Source organism: Trichoderma breve, chromosome 1, assembly GCF_028502605.1.
Source record: "Trichoderma breve strain T069 chromosome 1, whole genome shotgun sequence".
Taxonomy (NCBI): Eukaryota; Fungi; Ascomycota; class Sordariomycetes; order Hypocreales; family Hypocreaceae; genus Trichoderma; species Trichoderma breve.
Genome location: NC_079232.1, coordinates 6204690 through 6224969, shown reverse-complemented (window position 1 = coordinate 6224969; position 20280 = coordinate 6204690). Strand labels below are relative to the sequence as shown.

Below are 20280 nucleotides of genomic sequence, written 5' to 3'. Positions count from 1 at the left end.
ACACATATATAGATCTATAGTCTTCACAGTAATTTGTGCGACTAATTTTGGAGATGGAAATGGATTTTGGCTTTTGCATAAACAGCTGACAATGATTGCTTCAAAGCAGCACTAGTTGAGTGTTGATGGTATCATGAATGTCAATGGAAGAGTACCTGTCGGGTCAACAGGCGTCTTTTTTTCTCTCCAGTGGGCTGTAGTTCGGCTCCTGTAGCGGAGACCTACAGCGAGCCTAACAGCCTGTAGACAAGTGCTGTTAGCACCTCTAGTCCACTAAGCACCCCTAGACTACAGCGCACAAGGAGCAAGCACAGCCTGTAACATCAACCGTCAACACGTGGGCACATCACGATCTGAACTCTTAAGGCAGACAATTTACGCAACATCACACATCAGTACGGAGCGAGACACAGAATTGGTTGTGAAGTCATCAATTAACTTCTATCTAATTTTTTTTCGTTCCCTTTTGTTTTGCATTCCCGGAGAAGTTCTGATGGAACCCTTATTCCCAGCCTCTCAATTAACGTGCCTCGATACATAGTCGAGTGCTCATGCATAGCAACATTGATCGTTTCGTCGTAGAAGTGAGCGCAACGGTGCCCCACTGGAGAAACCTCACGAGGGACCCCAGAACATCAGGTGGTGATGATGGGTATCGCTTATTTCTTGGTGGCCTTGGCAGCGGACTTGGTGACCTTGCCAGCGGTGGCAGCGGACTTGTCGACGGCCTTGATGACACCGACAGCGACGGTCTGTCGCATGTCACGGACGGCGAAACGACCCAGGGGAGGGTAGTCGGTGAAAGCCTCAACGCACATGGGCTTGGAGGGAATCATCTTGACGATGGCAGAGTCACCGGACTTGATGAACTTGGGGGCAGTCTCGGTAGCCTTACCGGTACGGCGGTCGATCTTCTCCTGGAGCTCGGCGAACTTGCAGGCAATGTGGGCAGTGTGGCAGTCAAGAACGGGGGCGTAGCCGGCACCGACCTGGCCAGGGTGGTTCATGACGATGACCTGAGCGGTGAAAGAAGCGGCACCCATGGGGGGGTCGTTCTTGGAGTCACCGGCAACGTTACCACGGCGAATTTCCTTAACGGAAACGTTCTTGACGTTGAAACCAACGTTGTCACCGGGAACACCCTCGGTGAGCTGCTCGTGGTGCATCTCGACGGACTTGACTTCAGTGGTGACGTTGGAGGGAGCGAAGGTGACGACCATACCGGGCTTGAGGACACCAGTCTCGATACGGCCGACGGGAACTGTTCCGATACCACCGATCTTGTAGACATCCTGGAGGGGAAGACGGAGGGGCTTGTCCGTGGGACGCTTGGGGGGCTCGATGGAGTCGATGGCCTCAAGGAGGGTCTTGCCGGTGAACTTGCCAGCCTTGGTCTCCTTCTCCCAACCCTTGTACCAGGGGCAGTTGGTGGAGGGCTGGAGCATGTTGTCACCGTTGAAACCGGAGATGGGGACGAAAGCAACAGCCTTGGGGTTGAAGCCGACCTTCTTGATGAAGTTGGAAGTCTCCTTGATGATTTCCTGGTAACGAGCCTCGGCCCAGTTGGCAGTGTCCATCTTGTTGATGGCAACGATAAGCTGCTTGACACCCAGGGTGTAGGCGAGCAGAGCGTGCTCACGAGTCTGGCCATCCTTGGAGATACCAGCCTCGAACTCACCAGTACCGGCGGCAATGATGAGAATGGCGCAGTCAGCCTGGGAAGTACCAGTGATCATGTTCTTGATGAAATCACGGTGGCCGGGAGCGTCTGTGAATTGCCTGTTAGCACTGGCTTGCAATTGAAGCATGAAGTTGATGAAGAAGACATACCAATGACGGTGACATAGTACTTGGGAGTCTCGAACTTCCACAGAGCAATGTCGATGGTGATACCACGCTCACGCTCGGCCTTGAGCTTGTCAAGAACCCAAGCGTACTTGAAGGAACCCTTGCCGAGTTCGGCGGCTTCCTATTGATGGAAAAGTGGTTAGCATCGCTGAATGACCAAAGACACAGAGTACGTTGAATGGCGGGGAAGTGAGAGTGAAGCCAAAAAAAAAAAAAAAGCAGTGAGCTAGTGGGGTGCACAAGAAACCCCACTAAAACCAAAAGACAGCAAAAAAAATTTGCGTCGCTGCAAAGGAGGGGTAATGGAAAGCGGGGTGACGAAAAATTGTCGACACGAAAATTCTCTTCAGAATCGTCGGGCACAATTGAATTTGGAGGGAGAATCGAGGCGAAAATCAGTTGAAGCTTACCTTCTCGAACTTCTCGATGGTACGACGGTCGATACCACCGCACTGGTAGATCAAGTGACCGGTCTGTATGATGAATGGTTAGCCCTGTATTCAAGAGATGTCCCGCACCAAATGATGTCTGATGTCGGAGCGAAGGAAGAGGGTGTAACTCACGGTGGTCGACTTTCCGGAGTCGACGTGGCTGTTGTAGCAAGTCAGTACTGTGTTCGATCGATCTCTTTCAAGATGATTGATGGAATACGCACCCCTAGAAGACGGTAGTTAGCACAAGTGTTTGAGGATCAAAGCGGCGAATGATGCCGACGTGAGGGAACAGGATGATACGTACGATAACGACCACGTTGATGTGAGTCTTGTCCTCCTTACCCATTTTTGCGGTTTGTGAAATTTAGCGTGAGCTGTGTAGTCCTTGACTAAAAGTACTGGAGGCAAGTAGAGTCAGCTGGAGATGTTCCTCAGACGATGATGATGATGATGATGATGGCGATGTTGTTCCAGGTGTTGGAAGATGGAATCACCAAAGCCAGGGCGAAGGGAGAGGCGGCACATACAATTCGCAGATCGGATGCTTGAACCGGGTATGCGAGACGAAGAGCAGAAGAGAAGAAAATTTCGAAAGCAGACGGTGGGAAGAAGAGATTTAAAAGGTGGTGGGCGGAGGGGTGGAGGGGTGCAGCGCTATTGCTCTGTGCTTTTTTTTTTCTGCCACGCGCGGGGCAGCAAACGGGGCTTGTGAAAAAAAGCCTTAAGGAGGGGCAAAATAAGCGGCATGGTCTAGCCCTAACGAGCGAGCCCCAACGAATAATATTTTTCTCTGCCCTCCCGTTTCCCACTCAACGCAACTGCAAATCCGCAAGAATTTTTTTTCTCGCCTGAGCGGCCTTGGTGGCTGTGGGCGATCTGGCCAATGGGATGCTGCGATTGGAGCTCGCCCTTGTTAAGTGCCCGCCACGATACGATCTGGTATGATGGTGGAACGTACAGTACGGACGAAGCTGAGGAGTACATACAAACAAGCAAGAGTCAGACCGATGGAAGCCTTGGAATCCCTTGCAAGTTTGGAGGCGATCACCGTACGAGTACGAGTAGTCGCAGAGTTCTATCACGGCTCAAATGACGGCGTCGTTCGAGGTCCGAGATGTGAAGCGCCAGCCTGGTGCCTAAAATGATGGCGGTTATCACTTGCAGCACTTTCAGTTTCAGCGAACCTATCCTTTCTGCAGTACGGGGTGCCAGTGCATACGCACTCCCACCGCTACGCACCGCTCTGTTCGCCGTGTGTACCCAGTACCCAGTAAATGCTAATCAATCTGCTCCTACGTATTCCAGGCATATCTCGAGGAGTCATCGGCCACTTTACATGATTTCACAAACGCTTCAAATTCAACTCGGTGTGACACAAACAGAAAGTAAAACAGGAGAAAAGGACACATAAAGAAATCAGATGGTATGGGGCCATGCTCTGATACCAAAGTGAAGCTGTATTCTACGATTTGGCCTGCTGCTACGGAGTACATTCCCCCCGTTGATTTTTTTTTTTTCCTCTTCACGGCCCAATCCACCCACACTCCAGCTACTGGCGCGCGCCAGTTTTTGCCCAACTCGCCGCTGTCGTTTGGGTTTCACCAAGGATGAAGTACTGGTACCTCATATCTCCTTATCTCCCACATCGCGAGGCTGTTACACCACAGGAGTGAGTCAAAGGCGGTGTGTGAAGCCGTCGTGATGAGCATGTTATGATGTTTTCGACTCTCGCTGTGTTTTGATCATTTGGTGGAAATGCCTGTGGCGAAAACGACTGGGCTGATGTGCTCTTCTTCTCGACAGAGTGGTGCTGTGTGAGTGTCCATCTTCAGAACCCAGTTGACCATCTCCATATCCCTTACATGGACTCGGTCTCTCTAGCTCCGCCATCATCACTTGCAGCTACTGCAGTAGGACTAGTAATTCGACTCCCCTGTAAAATATATGATATCGCCAGAGCCATTTTTCCCGCTCTCGATGGGGTTTTTTCTCACTCCCACTCACATGTTACCCCTCCATCAGCCCCTCCATTCATGCTCACTCTTTTTCCAAGCCCACACTGAAACGTCAACACCCCCCACTTCATGCATTCTATCCCATCACCTGGGCATTGCCACCGCCTGCAGGTTTTTTTTCCTCTGCCAAGTTCTGATCTATCTATTTATCAACCTATGTACAGTACTTCTTCGGTTCCTTTTGGAAAACGCCGAATAAGAGGTGCAGCCTCAAATAGTATGGAGCCCATGTATCAGAAATAGTGCCTGAAAAAGTCTGTTGGGAGTGAGGGGGCGGTCCCGTGCGTATCAGTATTTGAAGCTGCTGCAGCCCCGTCCAAAAGATTTCGACCACGTTGATGATGCATCTGCGCGTCTGAAGCAGCCAGTACCCAGTGCTTCACTTGCTGAATTAGACACGGATCAATTTGCCGTCGGGGCTTGCAAGCGCCGTGGTATTTATTGTTAGTCGGAGCCCAGCTTCTTTAGCTAGCGTGGGCCCATCCGTCCCGTTATCGATGGCATAGCTGAAGCTTAACTTGATCGACCAACAAAGCTGCTTCGGTGTGACTCTTAAAGGCATCCAGGGAAACCTTCTGTCCCTCGTGAGTTTGAGTTCTCTCATATCCAAGTCCTGTGTAAGGCTGTTACGGCCGGGCTGGTGTTTGAGCAGGAGGCAAGCCGGGCCTTTGATCATCGGATCTAGGGTGGCTCTGACTGCTATGTATGACCTGTGTAGTCGCCGTTGATTGACGAAGCATTGAATATCTGCTCAATTGCTAAGCTATCAAGCTACAGGAAGGAGAACCACCTCGAGCTTTGTCATGAGGCTATCGAATCTCTAAAGCAGAGCCACGGCCGTATCTTTACTTTACTTCTATTCGGCCGGCGAGCAATCTGTTTTCCATCTCCGGGCAAACGCCCCATAATTTGCGATGACATATAACTGCCTCACATGGGCTTCCACTCCAAAGTCTCAAGATGGTCATACATTGATGTGTTACAGTAAAGAATACTTTGTGCATCTGAATGCCCCTCCCTCTAAAGAGTCTTTCAACTGGGACTCACCAGAGAGTTGAACGGTACACTCATGGCTTACTTGCCTATGCCATTTCCGGTTCATTCATTCGTACCACCAGTTTCCACTTCTCATCTGCAGAGATATGCTACTTATTCGGAGATTTTTTGAGATACTCCGCAACGACCTGGGCAATTGCAGGGTTCTCAAAGTACTCTTGCAATTGCCGTGGTCGTCGCTGAGTAACTCAAAAATCATCGGATATGAAGCACAATTCGGCAGATGAGAAGTGGAAGACGGTGGGCTTGCTTAATCGCTCCAATGTCAGCCTTCATGTCAGGAAGGACTACAGAAGGCAAAACTACCTAGTTTCGTCGGCTGTAGTCCTTTAGTATGTTAAGACAAACAGATGAGATACGAATCGTCATCGGTTCCTGGTCATGGCAAAGATTGGAATAATGGTAAGACTTCAATTCAACCTACATGTTAGTCTACACCTGGTTAACAATGAAGCTGGTAGGATCAATATTTCCTGAAGAAAGAGAAGAGTACTCATAGAGCCTCTCTCCCTCTAATATTACTCATTGTTCCTACATGGGTCACTGATGGACAATCTTGCCTCTCCGTTTGCCGTCGTCCTGGAGCATTGATATTTGCTTGTGTGTCCCAGCCCCCAACGGTACCACCTCAGCGTCCAGGCAGCTGCCAGCACTCCCGTCCCTTTACCGCCTTCCTGTCCCTTATAAGCCCCGATATGTACCTCTTGTCCCAACAGAACTGCTGTTCCGTATGGTCGAGTGGTTCAAGCTGGCGCCCGTATAGAGTAAGAGCAACTCGTTGGACTCCTATTCTCTCTGCGTAGGTGATAGCCAAGGATCCTGGTGCAAATCCGGGTGCGGGCATACGGTGGTTCGATTTCTGATCGGCCATCTCTTTTTTTCTTCTTTTTCTTCTCCTAGGCAATTCCTTGCTATTTTTTTTATTTTTTTTTTATTTTTTTTTTTTTGCCTTGCCATGTAGATTGCCTCTGCGTTTATAGAGCCATGATTTTCTGGGCATGCATACCTATTCATCTTGTTAGAATGTTACTCTCTTAATGTAGACATTCGGCAGTACTTCCCCTGGCGTCTGGATGCCTGGGGCATTCACTTGCCCGGTTCTTTCCTCACAATATTGCTAAGCGATGGACGACACATTAGGTATTGAGATAATTCTAAAATAACAAAGACGTTCGTTTTCTCTCGTTGAATGACCATTATTTCAGCTCTACATCTACTTGTTCGATTTGCGTGCATCTGTTACTGTACAATCGCTCGCTCTCTTCTATCAGTTTATACTTTGGCAATTTCACCGTCTTGTCTCTCCATTCCTCTTCTTATGCTGCATCACAGTGAGCTTCTATCGCCAGGTAGAAGACCGAATCCTCATCCTCCTACGTTGATCCTACGGACTCTTCTTTCCAGTCGCCTTTGGTGCAGTCATTCCCTTGGGAGCCTTCAAACCCAGAAATGCGATTGTGACAACGACAAGGGCACCCATGGAACCCATGGTGTACGCATACTCTCTCCCTGCCCACCAGTATACGCTTGTGAATACAATCGGTCCCAATCCACGACCCAGCTGGCCCCAGCTCCGCATGATGCCTAGCTTGCTTCCGCGTTCGTGCTCGTTGGCTTCGAAGCTGCTAAGAGCGTTGAGGCCCGTCACAACTGTCGCTGATGTGATGGCGAGACAGGTCGCTGCGGCATATAGGCCTCCAAGGGTGGAAAGACGGCTGAGGAGAATAAAGGCTGTGAGACAGGCGATGGTGCCGATACGTACGGACAAAAGGGGGGTCAGTCGGCGAGTGATGCCTCCCTGGAACACAGAAGCTACCAGGCCAATGTATCCAAGCAGCCTACCATTCTTCCCAGAGGTGAACTGGAACAAATCATACGTCATAAAGGATAGGGACGTCTCCATTCCTGAGAAGAACAGCAGAAACACAAAATGGGTTGCATAAAGCAGGAAGCGTGAGTTCGTCCGCGTCACTTCCTTGGTCTCTCCATCCTTCTTGCCGGGCGCGTTTGCCTTGGCTGCCACACCACCAACCAAAGATGGCAGAGTTTCTGGCAAGCAAAAGTACAGGTACAGCGTCTCGACGGAGATCAAGACCAGACTGAATCCTGCTGCCACTGCAAAAGGATTCGCCCATGCAGTGGCAACCGTGCTCAACCATGCCCCTAGGCCTGGCCCAAAGGTAAAGGCAACCGAGAAACATGCGCCGATGATTGCCATGGTGGATCCTCGTGTGCTTTCATCGGAGATATCGCTAGCCATGGCGGTAGCAAGCTGAACATTGCCCTCGGAAAGGCCACCCACAACACGGCTGGCTACAAAGGTGCGGAAGTCGACTGCCACAACCCATAGGAGCACAGACACCATGTTTCCACACATGGATGCAAGCAGCGCATAGCGACGGCCGTAGCGGTCAGAAAAGTGACCGATCATGGGAGACGCGATGGCTTGCAGGAGGCTGTAACCATATCTTGTTAGTAGCTGAAACAACAAGTCGCAGGCCCCTCCTCAAGGTGAGCCCATGATGTGCAGGGACGTTACCAGATACTTACGAAAACAAGGACCCCAGTGCTCCACCGAGAAGGACAATGTCATATCGGGAATCGATGGGTCGAGAGAAGGACGCCTTGTATGCATTCAGCCCTCCGAGGACCTGTTGGAGGAGAGTGGCATGAGAAGCGTCATGGTGGATCAGGTTGGGAGCCTCGCGATCCCGATAGAACTCCAAGAGCTTGGGGAACAGTGGGAGGATAAACGTGAACGATATCTGGGTGCCTCCCAAATCAGCCATCTATGTACAGGTATGATCGATGCTCACGATGCCTCCTCCCAGTTGCTGTGGCTTACCAAATCTAGAAGAAGGGACACGATGATAACCCGAAGCACACGCTTCCGCGTAGCAGGCTCGACGGCTACCATGGTGCCGACACGGGATGGCCAACCAACGAATTGGCTAATCTGTACGACAATAGACAAGACAAAGGAGGGGAAAGATGGACAACCAGCCCCGAGACAATGAGATGCTGCTGGTTCGTGCTCAGTACCAAGCAAAACGCCGCGCGATAATAGTGAAGCTCTCCGAGACAGGACCCACCGGCAATGGAAGAGACGATCCGCCAAGCAGGACCGAAGAAAAGGGAATGAAATAAGGCAAAGCCTAGCGCAGTCCAATATCGGCAGTTCAGCAGGTACTAGTACTCCATGCTTCCCGTGCTTGCATGCGGAAAGACGATGAAGAGGCCAGCAAGTCCATTATGATCCCCACACTGAATCCAACCCTGCTGGCGAGGCTTACTGTAGGGCCTGTGCGATTCAAGTGGAGCCCAGCTAAAACAGAGGTGAAATGGACCGTCTGGTGCTGACATGAAGCTCACTTGCTCACTTTAGCATCCATGCTGTGCGTATTGCGTGGAGCTGTACCTTGCACTAAGCAAGTGCGGCGACTTGGATCGCGCCGCCTGGAATGAATTGCCCCGAATTGCTGGATTACCCCGGATTAGAAAGCTGCAACAACTACATACGGAGCGATATCCCCATACCCATGGATGCTCTGGCGTGCAAATGGCAGCCTGGAAGCAAACGTTTTCTTGTCATGATGCCGTAGTACTACCCGGTGCTACGATCAGTGGACACTTCTCAGGAGATACCATGTGTTTCTCTTGACGCCTTGACAGATGCGGCTCGTTCGTGTCGGTGGCGGAGCCATCAGCCGTCCAACAAACGTCGTATTCACTCTTCGGACGTACGAGGCCATGCAATACGCTCTAGATAAGGTACACACGGACTCTCGGACCGGAAAGCTGCATTTCTGTGCTACCACTGCTAGCCAACCGACGCCCAGCTCTTTTCCTTTGCCCTCAGTCTCGCCAATCATCCCCAGACAGCGACATCTCGGTGTGCCTTTTTGAGTGAATGAGGCTTGCCTGTGTTACCAAGTTTCAGTCCTCCCACGGATAGCTACAGCTTCACAATCTCTGCAAGATCGCGCTTCATGGTAACTCCAATCATCTGCGGATAGAGGACAGGCGGCAGACGAAGCCGCATCTATGCTTCATCCCGACCATTTATGCAAACCTCATCACACAGGAAGGCGGAGCTTTGTACCACACTCATGCCACGATGCCGCCCCCAGCTCGCTACTTCTTGTCGTTATTCTTGGTCATTGTTCTGTCCAGTCTTGGAGGAAATAGATTGGAAGTGCGGCTTCAAGGATCAAGTCGTGCCATGGTGGCTTGATACTGAATACCCGCGTATGGCCCCGCGTTCTGTACCTCTTGTGTCGAATACTCCGCTCAATATCTTCGATCAAGGAAGGTCATGGTAACAAGTGACGGAGTGATCTCCGAAGGGGCATGCTTAGCTGGATGACGCAGTAAAGGCCTGACGAGTGTGCCGTGCTTGTCCGGATACTTTTTTTCACCTGCACAGCTTGCTGCGTCGGCGACTTTAACAGCACAATTTTTTATTCACCGTCTCATTCTTATTCTCGTACGGATATCTCAGCATTCTATTCCGTACATCTACGTTAATTAATCCACAATCTGGACGAATAACATTCATGTCATGACTTCCGTCAACAAACTCTAGCTGTACCCTTTCAGCTTGACATGGACCAGGCGCCCTCATCGGAATCAAGCAAGAGCACAACCTCTGTGCCGTCCCATGCAACTTGCAGGAGGCTCCATCGCTCTCGGTGGCCAGTGAAACGCAAAGGAAGATTAAGCACCAGGAGGCATCTGGGGAAGATGTGCCACAATCTCGCCACTGGCCAGGACTACCAACCCTCACCCGCGGTAAAGTAATCGGCCTTCTATCACCCCTAGTGATTGAAACTTGGCCCCTTGTCTTTTTTTTTTTTTTTTGGAGGTTTCCGAGTTCCAACAGTTGCTCCAGACTCGCCCTTATCGCCGGGGTGTGTCACCCACGTCTAGCAATCGCAAGTCTTCGCTTGGTTTAATCTCGAGGACGTCGAGACTTCAGTACACCAATGAAGCCATTGGGCTAGCATTATGAGAAACTACGTTACCTCTCCTGCTTCTGCCTTGGTAAGTGATGCTCGGATGCATATCCATCACGAATACAGTGTATAGGGACTTGGCTAAGGCAGTTGTAGGAACAGTAAGTCTCTAGAAATAGAAAGGACTTGGAGAAGGAAAACCTCTTCTTGGTCACCGAAAGGCAGCCCCAGCATGTAATCAAATTTTCCTACGTCAGTGCTGCTTTTCGGCATTGGCCAATATACGATGTCGCCCACAGATACTGTTCCACGACAACAAATAGCGGACAGCGCCACTGCATCAAATTGCCCACTACGCCGACCCCACGAAGCTTAGCGATGCAAACAGGCTTCAGAATGCAGCCACCCACTCGTATCCCAAAATACGAAATGTGTTCGATTCCAGGGGAAGGGTCGTTGTATTCAGCTCATCACAAACACTCGATGCCACACGCGGCAAATATCAAAGCATGAACACCACGACACTCGGTCATTATCCCTGCTTGGAGAGGAGAAAGTAGCCCAAAGCTGCTCGACTAAGTCGAGACACAGTTGCCGAGGGCTTCGGGTAGCCCGTACTTGTCTGTTTCTAATCTCCAGGTGCAGAGGAATCATGCAGGTCGCTGCAGGAGGGGAGAAGAGCGCCTTCCGTCTTTCGCCCAAATTAGGGTGATACATTGTAAGTTCTCCAGCACCACTGCGAGTTGATTAACTTCCCATTGGGACGTCCCTTTCAGTGGATCCTAGAGGGCCGCGGCGGCAACGTTGAAGGCTCGTCACAGGGCGAACATTGATGGGATGAACATGTCCGAACTCTACTAGCTTACAAGACGGAATGCTGGTAACCATGTACAACGACATCAGCATAAAATCCTATTCTGGGTGGGATTTATTCATCCCAAAACAGCCGCATAAACATGTCCGAGCCGTGATATCGTGCGAACTGCCTAGAGCTCGTTTGCATGGACGCAGAGCCGTGTCAAGGATCCACTCGAACCGACTAATAGTTGCTCTCACGGACAACAACTGATGACAATAGGACCCTAGCAACTTCATGCCTCTACTCGAGATCTGCAGCCACGCAGCATCAGACCACCTTTCCATAGGCTGTAACTGGGGCCGATGGAAGCAGCTGCCTGATAAGCGCCGTTTTAATCCTAGTTCCGAGGAACGGGACGTGCAGCATCCAGCCGAATCGAAGGAACAAACGGGAAAAGGCACCTGAAGCCCGGATGTTTGCTTTATCCCTGGCTAGATGTGGCCAGAAAAGCATTAGCGCAGGTCTCGGCAGCTGGCTAGTCCCCTAGATCTCGAGGCGGGATTCACACGTATCCCCGCACAATTTATTCCGGTTCCTGTCCCTGGCTATCTGGGTAGCTGGAGCCCTATAGCGTTGAGCCAGAGGAACCAAAGAAGGGAGAGGTCAAGGCAAGCATCCCGAAATCCAGCTTTGGTGTGGTGGTGGTGGTGGTGGTGGTGGTGAAGGTGGTGGTGGTCAGATTGGCATGATGGCATACCACATGAACTCAACTTGGCAAATGAGAGCCAATCAACCCTCTGCAGGCGACTCACCGAGTCTGCATGATGCTGGACGATACCTGAGCCCCTTGGGGGGTTGCTTCCAGTTGCCAGCCACTCACACGAGCCCAAGTCCAAGCTTATTGGACACAGTTAAGGCGTTCCGTTGTTGCGGGTCAGTCACGGAAACACAAACAGATCAAGACGGCTCACGCTAGGTAGCACTCATCTTGTGCCTCAGCAGGAACTGCCTGCCCAACGGAAGATTCGAGCATGGGCCAAGCGTGCTCATTTCGCTGAGGCCTGTCGCCACACCATCAGCCTGGGGACGTCCCGTCATTGGCAACCGACAAACCTGGCACACCGGTGCTGGTCCGGCCCCTCCAATCGGCCCCACCCCGTTATTTCCCACTCACGATGGAGTACCGCCTAATCACATGGCAGCAAGAGCCCTTGATGCTTTCTTCCACTCTTCTACAACATAACTATGGTCTACAGGCTATAACAGCCGTACAGCGAGGACCTCAACAGTGGCCTCGGAAGGTTACCAAGGCTCCGTCGTTGCGTTCTCATCAGCTACTAGGTAGTATGGATGGTATCCCGTACGCCAGTCAAGGGAAGCATGTAATGCATCATGAAGTTTGCCTCATCCAGCCCCAAGCGAGGCCTAGAACCAGTAGGAACGCCTAGGAAACCCACCTTCACTTGAGTGGCTTGCCAATAGTCGCCGTTGGGCAGTTTGCTCAGGTCGCCGACTTGCATGCCCCTCTGGAGCACACCAGAGTCATCATACGTGAACGGCTTGGCCACACACTTCTGTTGTATTTCTCATCTCTGGCCCTCTCTATATGCTGTGATACACGAATGTATGGCCGAGATCCGGCTTCGTAGAGTTGCTTTTTGGAGCAAGAAGATGAAGCCCTCCTGGGAATATCAGGCAAGCGTGCCTCAGACTCTCTTTCAGACTCTGGAAAACTGTATCCTGGCAGTTCGAGCAGTAATACCAAGAAGGTGGTTTTACATGTATATGAGCCCCATCATGCACATGGCTACTCCTTCCACGCCAGCAGGAGTGGGTGGTGGAAACACGGCCATATTCAGAATTTTTTACCGATCAAAGAGGCTTGGTATCCATTCAATACTCGTGGTGGCGCAGGGGGGTCCCGTAAAGCAAGAGTGCGTGAGTCTATTCTCTGAGAGGTCGTCACATACAACTTGTACGACACCGAGAGAGAGGTTGAAAGACCGGATAGTATCTTTCGTCCCTCTGATTGCTATTTCTAATTTAAGTCTTCCCAAAGTGGAGAGTAAAACCCTTTAGTCGTTGTCGTTTTGATAGCACTGCATAAGTCTACTACGTCACGCCAGCTTCGGTCTACTCTCATCCCTGGACTGTTGAAATATATTTGTGGACCTGGCACAGCACAGCTGAAGTGCCAACGGGGCATGGACGCATCGGTCGCTCTGGAGGAGTCCAGTGCATGCAGCTACCTGTGGCTCAGGCGCCTTCAGGATGAATGGTTTGTCTGGCTTGCCTGCTTCACTTGATGACCAACTGCCGCGCAACAGTGTAAGCATACATACAGTACCGAGATCCATTTTGAGCGGGATCAGATGTACCTGAGTATGAGCAAGGTCTGCCGTGTGAACGTTTGCATAGAAGCCGCAGGACAGGGCACTTCAGACTAGCATCCCTTGTACCGTGTATTGTTGGACAAGGGAAGCTTGTTGGTGACACAAACCTAATAATCGTATGAGAAGTGTGGGTGTACAGCATATATGAGAATCCGACGACTCCAATGCCGTCCAGGGGGTGGAGTTCTCATGCTGTTGGCGAGGGTCGAGTTGGTCTTCGGCCCGCCTTGACATGCATTATGTCGGCCACCGGTTTGCAAGCATCCTGGAAAAGACAAAGACCAGGAAATAATGTGAAAAATACAGCTCCCAAGGTTATTGAAGGCACGGTCAGAAGAGAATATAAAATTCCCTTCGCCCGTTCCTGCAAATTGATCCCTTCAGCATCGGTGTACACGACGCGCTCTTCCATTGGTCTCAACTCATTTCGTGCACCTCCTTCAATGTATTCCAGAAGAAGCATGAACAGTATTACCCAAGATTCGGCTGCCGGACCAGCCAAACCTCTCATATTCGTGCTCACGCTTGGTGACGATCAGGCGCAGCTCACCTTTCAGGAATCCCACGCCAGCTTCTTGAACGAGCTCTTCGAGAGAGCAACCATATGGCACGCAAAGACGACAGAGAAGGCATTTACCTTGTTCACCCAATGTTCACAGCCACACGGTATATTTGTGGCCGATGGAGGCATTGCCCACGCTAGGAGCGAAGTCATATCGCAGAGGCTCGTGCAGTATGCGGCGAGTGGTGGCATAGTCGTCTTTGGCGGCGTTTTTGCTGGCTCCAGTCCGGAAAGCTTGAAAAAGATTATGAGGCAGACGTGGGATCTCCCATGGGAAATCGGCTCCTACCAACAATCCACGCTATCCCTGAATCCTCAGGCGGTCGGCTCTACCCTTCAAAGCAGACTCCCGGCTTCGTATAGCCAAAAGGCTCTCTTTATCTACGGAATGCAGTTGAGTGAGGCGTGGTACCTCTCAACTGAACACTCGACTATCGAGCGTCGTGTACCAACTCCCAAATCAATCGTCGGCTTCAATGAGTCGCCTGTTGTTTTCGCTCGATATGGAAACGGACAGGTTGGATTCATTGGAGATGTTAAGCCTGAGGACGGCACAATCCTTGCGATGCTCGCCATGTTGGGCTTATTAATCGAATGAATCGTGGGAACACATGATGTCTCGAAGATTATGGTATGGTTCCAGGCATGTTGGAAAGCGTTGTTATCGGCCAAAGAGGAAAACTTCAATCAGAAAAAAATCCAAGGAGATGCAAAAGGCAGGGAGTATATCCATCCTGTTTGTACGTCGTGGCCGACGATATTTGGACACAGCAAAGCCTCTTCTGGCATTAGGTACCAACGAGAGCTTGTCGACAGGTAGTAATTCAAAGATACCTTGCTGTATTACCATGTATTTGCTTTACTGCCGTGATAACACACTCCGTATTGTGAATATATCCTAGAGCACGCTTTGTAGAGTATACTGCAGCTTTCAGCAGATTAATCTTCTGCTGTCGACGAGAAATGTCTGGCCACTGTCAATCCCAGCTCATCCATATGGCTCAGATTTGGTGAGATCCGTCACATACATCGAGTGTACAAAGCCCGTGTTTGAGGACTGGGCCAAAACGGCTCAGCCATGGCCCCTGCCGCCACGGCTGGTTATTGGTGTGAGGACGATGATACACTGGATGTGTGTCATTTCTATTCGTTGACGCAGCGGAGTACCACCATCCGGCTGGTAGCGCATTTCCCAAGCGGCTATTCATCGCCCACATTTGGAATGAGCTGCGTCAAGACAGGGGGCTGGCGGCCGTCGTGGCTTGATAAGGAGGGTGAATTGAAGAGCACAGCAAGGTTAAATGAAGAGACCGGGAAGGATGCAGAGCCTGTTTGGAACAAGTCAAGTATTGGGCGCAAACACAGTCCGAGGTGGCCTGGCGACTACAGTACCAGCCGTCCAACCAACTTGGTGCTGAGTACTTGTATCATGTTCCCATCAGCCTGCTAACACAACACGCCATCAGCAGCATCGTGCCCTGATCCGAGGCTTCCAGAGACTGGCCGCATTTTTTCTGCAGCAAACGCCACCAAAAGTGACTGGCAAATCAGGCGATGCTGCGAGCTTCGGGCCTGTCGATGAATGAGGAGGCGTGGCCACGCGCAAAGTGACGTGGGCGGCATTTTGGACCGCAATGCAGGTACCGGGGATTGTCTGCAGAGAATGGCAACAGGGATTAAAGTTGAGCGTTCGATCGTCACTCGAGAAAGGAACGTTCCCCATTGCCTAGCCGTCTTAAATATAGCGAGGGGAAGAACAGAACAGCCCATGAGATGACGACGAATCGGAGAGAAAAAGAGAGAGAGAAAGGCAGGTGAAAAGGAAGTCGCAGAAGGAAACGGAGACTTTTGGCTTCATCCTTCCCTTACAAGAAGCGAGAGGACGCGCAATAAGCGAGACAGCGCAAAGAAGGAAGAAGGCGCAAGCGCAATCACAAGCGCAAAAAGAGAGCTGGAGGCTATTGCTATCCGTATCCGACGCTCTTGGCGACTCGACGCCATGGCATGCAATGCATGGCATGGGAAAGAACAACTGCATGAAGATGCACTTTCTCCCAACCCCGCCCCCACCACCTTTTCGTATGACGATTTCCAATGGATTTCCAATGGATACTACCGATTCGGCCAAAAACCCCACCATCATCTGCCATCTGCTCACGACCAACAAGAGCTTTTGCTGCCCGGGATGAGCCTCACGGATCAGGAAAAGTCACCTTAGCATTGGCCCAAGTCATGCCGGCTTTTGCGAGCCATCACAATCGCAGCCCAAGAGAGAAGGGGTCGCGGTACACCAAGGACCAAGGAGGGGGGTCACAGGAAACGGCTGTCTTCATGGTATAAAAGGACGCATCATCCACCTGTGTCGCCGAGACTGACTGAACTCCAGGCCTGCCATACAGTAATACCACCGTTTGGCTTCTCTTCTTCAGCTTGCTCTGTTGCCCTCCCAGTTTTCAACGGTGCGGCAGACGGTACAGGCTAAGTCGGCATCATGGCCACACAGTCTACCATTGCTGTCACCCTACCTTGGCGGGCAAGACACGCATACACACGCACAACCGACATGCAGGGGAGCAGACACGCACCCAGATGGCCACGCGGATGATGGGCCTACCGTACACATGGGCACACGGGTGGGCGCACAGGTGAACGCATGGATGGATTCGACACATGGCTGGACTCTGACAGTCCGCCGGCGCAACCCAATCTCGTCCCGGCATCTAGTGCGTGTGTCAAAGATCCAAACGTGCGCCGTCCCGCTTCCCGCGCTCATAGCATTGGCGCATCAAGTCCACAAACATCCACAAACATCCACATGCCCATGCTGGAGATGCAGTAGCCGGCCAGGGCATCGAGATCAGCGAATCCAGCCAGCCAGGCGGGTGGCAGCGAGATCCAGATGCCATGCAAGAGGATGCCAGCCCTGCGCTTGCAGCCCCCAGCCTCTCCATCCTCTCCCCATGTACCACCCTGCCGCAGGGCCCATGCGTCCCCATCCGGCATCATGGAGGAATGGGGCATGGGCAGCAATCACCGCATTTCACAGGGCCCAACCGTCGTACGCCGGTGCCCTACTAGGGAGTCCCCGACGCCGTGCCGGCCATATCAAGTCCCACTTCGCCGGTTGTCATGTTCTCCACCCACGGCGCTGACGACGTCTCCGTTTCGCTAGCCTCTCACACATGATCCAACTCAGGCTCCCTTTCTCTTCATACGTAGACCCTTGGTGTCCCAAAAGACCGCCAGAAGGTCAACACAGGTGCTTTTCGAGACTGGCCAAACTGCTTGCCAAGATTCATCGGGTCACACAAAGACAGTGAGGAGGAGCTCGTTTGAACACAGACACATAAAAGACTCAAGCTCATCCAGACAGGTATGGTTCAACTCTTTGCTTTCTGTTCATCATATTCTAACAAAAGAATCTTCAATAAGATAGACATTAATTTGCGTTTGGCGGCGGCGGCGCCCGATGTATAACAAAAGAAACATTACCCAGATCATGGGGGCTCATGTGGATGATTATATCTCTATATCACGGCATTGCCTTTTCGTCCGTGGGGTCCAAGACGGATAGCTCCTGACCCAATTTTCCCAGTCTATTTTCCCTCTCTTGCTCCCAAAACCGATTCATTATCCGAAACCCAAAAGTATATCAACAGTCGAAGAAAGAGTGCCGCAATTACCAAGAAACGCCCGAGTCGTTTAAAACCCGGTCGTCATCGAGAGCTTGGTTCGATCGACGTATTACTATTAAAAAGAAGACAGCTGCAAGGCCGCCGTCAGCAATGCTCCTGAATATATGACACAAAGGGTGTGGAAGTAAAGGGGGTAGGGCTTACCTGACTGGTACAGCGTGTCACAAAGTGAAGAATAAGGGAAAGCAAGCGAAAGATAAGGAGGCCAACCCAGAAACAAAGAAATTCATTATTTGGGCTTTGGTGGTTGAGGAGAGTTGGGCTTGATAATGCCAGTGGTGTCATATGGTCCGCGCATTTTGGCTTGTGGAAAAGAAGAAAAAGAAGAAAGGAGAGTTGGATAGTGGTTGCAGTGGTGCTGGCGGCAGTAATGCGGCGAGGCGAGACTGGACAGAGACGTCCGGAAGCTCGGAAAACGGAAGGAGAGGTCGGATTATGGTCGATTGCTCAAAGGGCACCGTTTTTTCTTGTTGGATGAAGGAACGAAAAAGTGGACGGAGTTGCGGGAACGGTCTGATATTTTAAACTGTTTCCACACCGACTCGGTGAGTGCCTTCTTTTGAGAGCTCGCCGCCTGTTCCTGGGTTCTCGCGTGGCCTTTTTGCTGGTCGGGCTTATTTTTTGCTATGATTGCGGCACCCGATATTGCGGTCTACCCTTGGCGGTCAGTCAAACCCCTGATGCACTTTGTTGGCCCCTGCAGGAATTTTTTTACCCTTGTGCGATCGACAGGGGTGTCTTTTTCTTTTTCTTTTCTTTTTTTCTTAGTGTTTGCCTTGTATCGGCGAGAGGCGGGCGACGGAATGGGTGTGAGACTGGGAGGCCTTTCGGAGGGCGCTAACACGCGGTACGCGGGTCGAGGAGAGAGATAACAGAGGCGTTGAGACGAGAGATGATGGATGGGTATGGCAAGGCTTGTCGGAAAAGGGCAAGGTCTCTGCTTTCCGAACCCGGGCGGACGTGACTACGAGTACGAAGTACTAATGAGATGAGTACGACGAGAAAGGCGTGGTTGTTTGGTGTTGAGCGAACCTAATGGTTTTAGGGTTGGCCCAACGCTCTACAACTTGGGCGTCGTGGCTACAGTGGGGGTGGGAAGCTTTGGGAATTAGGCGGGAAGGGTCTTGTGCAAGGGTAGGGGATGAGCTGGGGGCATGGATGCAGGACAGCCCAGTCTTTCTAGAAGCCGCTGCTAGACCTCGCGTTGGGTTGCGGGAAGACACGTTGGGCCGGGACAGCAATGACCAAAAGATTGTGGAGCAAAAATCAATCGGCATGGCGGTTGTCGCAAACCGGAGGGCAGCAGCGTTACTCGCAAACACATCACTGCCCGGCGCGGCATTCCAGAATCGACACACTGGCTTCCGAACGACATTCGCGGCTTCTCAAGAAGGAATCCGACAGTTCACACGCGCATATCACCCAGACACACGCACATGGAACCCACATATGGGGGCATATGGAGTACGAGTACGGAGCATACACACCACCCTCGCCCATAGCGCGCATTGGAAACCATGGACTGGCTTTCCCTTGCCTCGTCTGAAACCCGTTGAGTGACGAGACCAGAGAGAAGAAAAGGCGAGTTGATGACGTGCACGGCCCGGATCCCGAAGAGCCTCAATCCCTGTTGTCCGCTTCCCCGCCCCCTTTTCGGTAGTTAGCCGGTTGAGAAAGAGGCAGCGAAACGCGACGTTTCATCAACTTTTGGAACCATCGTTGTGCCAGCGGGCAATGACAGCTAGGTGGGGAGGGGGGGCGTTGAATCCTACTGAGCCAAGCGGCCCTTTCTAGCTCAGGAACGGGCGGCCCCGAGGAATGGGGGGTCTCGCAAGAACGGCGTTCCGGGGCTTGTTCTACGCGGGCTTCCAACGTCCCCAACCAAGCACCGTACAAGTACAGGGCGCAGTATCATACAGCACAGCCAATTCTCGCCCTATACCTACTCCGTACTCTCCGCTCCATGCTGTGGTAGGCAGGCCATGTTTGCATCGCTACTACGACATACTTCGTACAGGACCCCCGTCCCCCGTCCCCTCCCCTGTCTGGCAACCAAGAATTCGCTACTGCTGCCATTGTGGGCCGCCTTTTTGGCTTCCATTCGAAAAAAAAGGACACTAACGATTAACGCACTGGCGTGAATCCGGGAGAACGAAAGAAAATTCCCCGAGCCTCGCCTCTCTATCTGTGACGGTGGCTGCAGCTTTCACATCCAGACTTTTTCTTCCCCCTTTCACGCTGTTCTCTTAATACCTCGTGGTGAAATCCGAGAACTCCAAGACTCGATGACTCGGTGAGTTAGAACCTAGCCACAGACAGGGAGATGTCATGGGGTAGGGGGGTGCGAGGGGAGCCGCTGATAAGCTAACACTAGTACTCCGTAGTTGGAGAAAGCATCGCCGGCCCATCACTCTGGTGGCAAGATGAGCGGGCCTTGACGGAGAGAGAGCGCCTTGCTTACACGTTGAACAACGCACTGCTCTCTAACAAGTGGTTCGTCGTGGATGGGGCAGAAAAACGAGA

General features: G+C 51.7%; 3 protein-coding genes across 3 annotated transcripts; 1 reads left to right on the top strand and 2 right to left on the bottom strand.

The window, feature by feature from the left end:
- Window positions 1-659: 659 nt before the first annotated feature.
- T069G_01808 (elongation factor tu GTP binding domain-containing protein) lies at window positions 660-2628 on the bottom strand (the record flags this gene model as incomplete). The annotated part of the gene is made up of 5 exons (XM_056169018.1): window positions 660-1768; window positions 1831-1969; window positions 2259-2321; window positions 2412-2505; window positions 2573-2628. The coding sequence occupies 5 exons, from the start codon at window positions 2626-2628 to the stop codon at window positions 660-662; spliced, it is 1461 nt and encodes a 486-aa protein (XP_056034334.1).
- A 4109-nt stretch (window positions 2629-6737) lies between these two features.
- T069G_01807 (major facilitator superfamily domain-containing protein) lies at window positions 6738-8270 on the bottom strand (the record flags this gene model as incomplete). Its single annotated transcript, XM_056169017.1, has 3 exons — window positions 6738-7809; window positions 7904-8118; window positions 8199-8270. 3 exons carry the CDS (start codon window positions 8268-8270, stop codon window positions 6738-6740), a joined length of 1359 nt encoding a protein of 452 aa, XP_056034333.1.
- Window positions 8271-13961: 5691 nt separating this feature from the next.
- Window positions 13962-14660, top strand: T069G_01806 (uncharacterized protein; the record flags this gene model as incomplete). Its single annotated transcript, XM_056169016.1, has 1 exon — window positions 13962-14660. One exon carries the CDS (start codon window positions 13962-13964, stop codon window positions 14658-14660), a length of 699 nt encoding a protein of 232 aa, XP_056034332.1.
- Between the last annotated feature and the right edge of the window lie 5620 nt (window positions 14661-20280).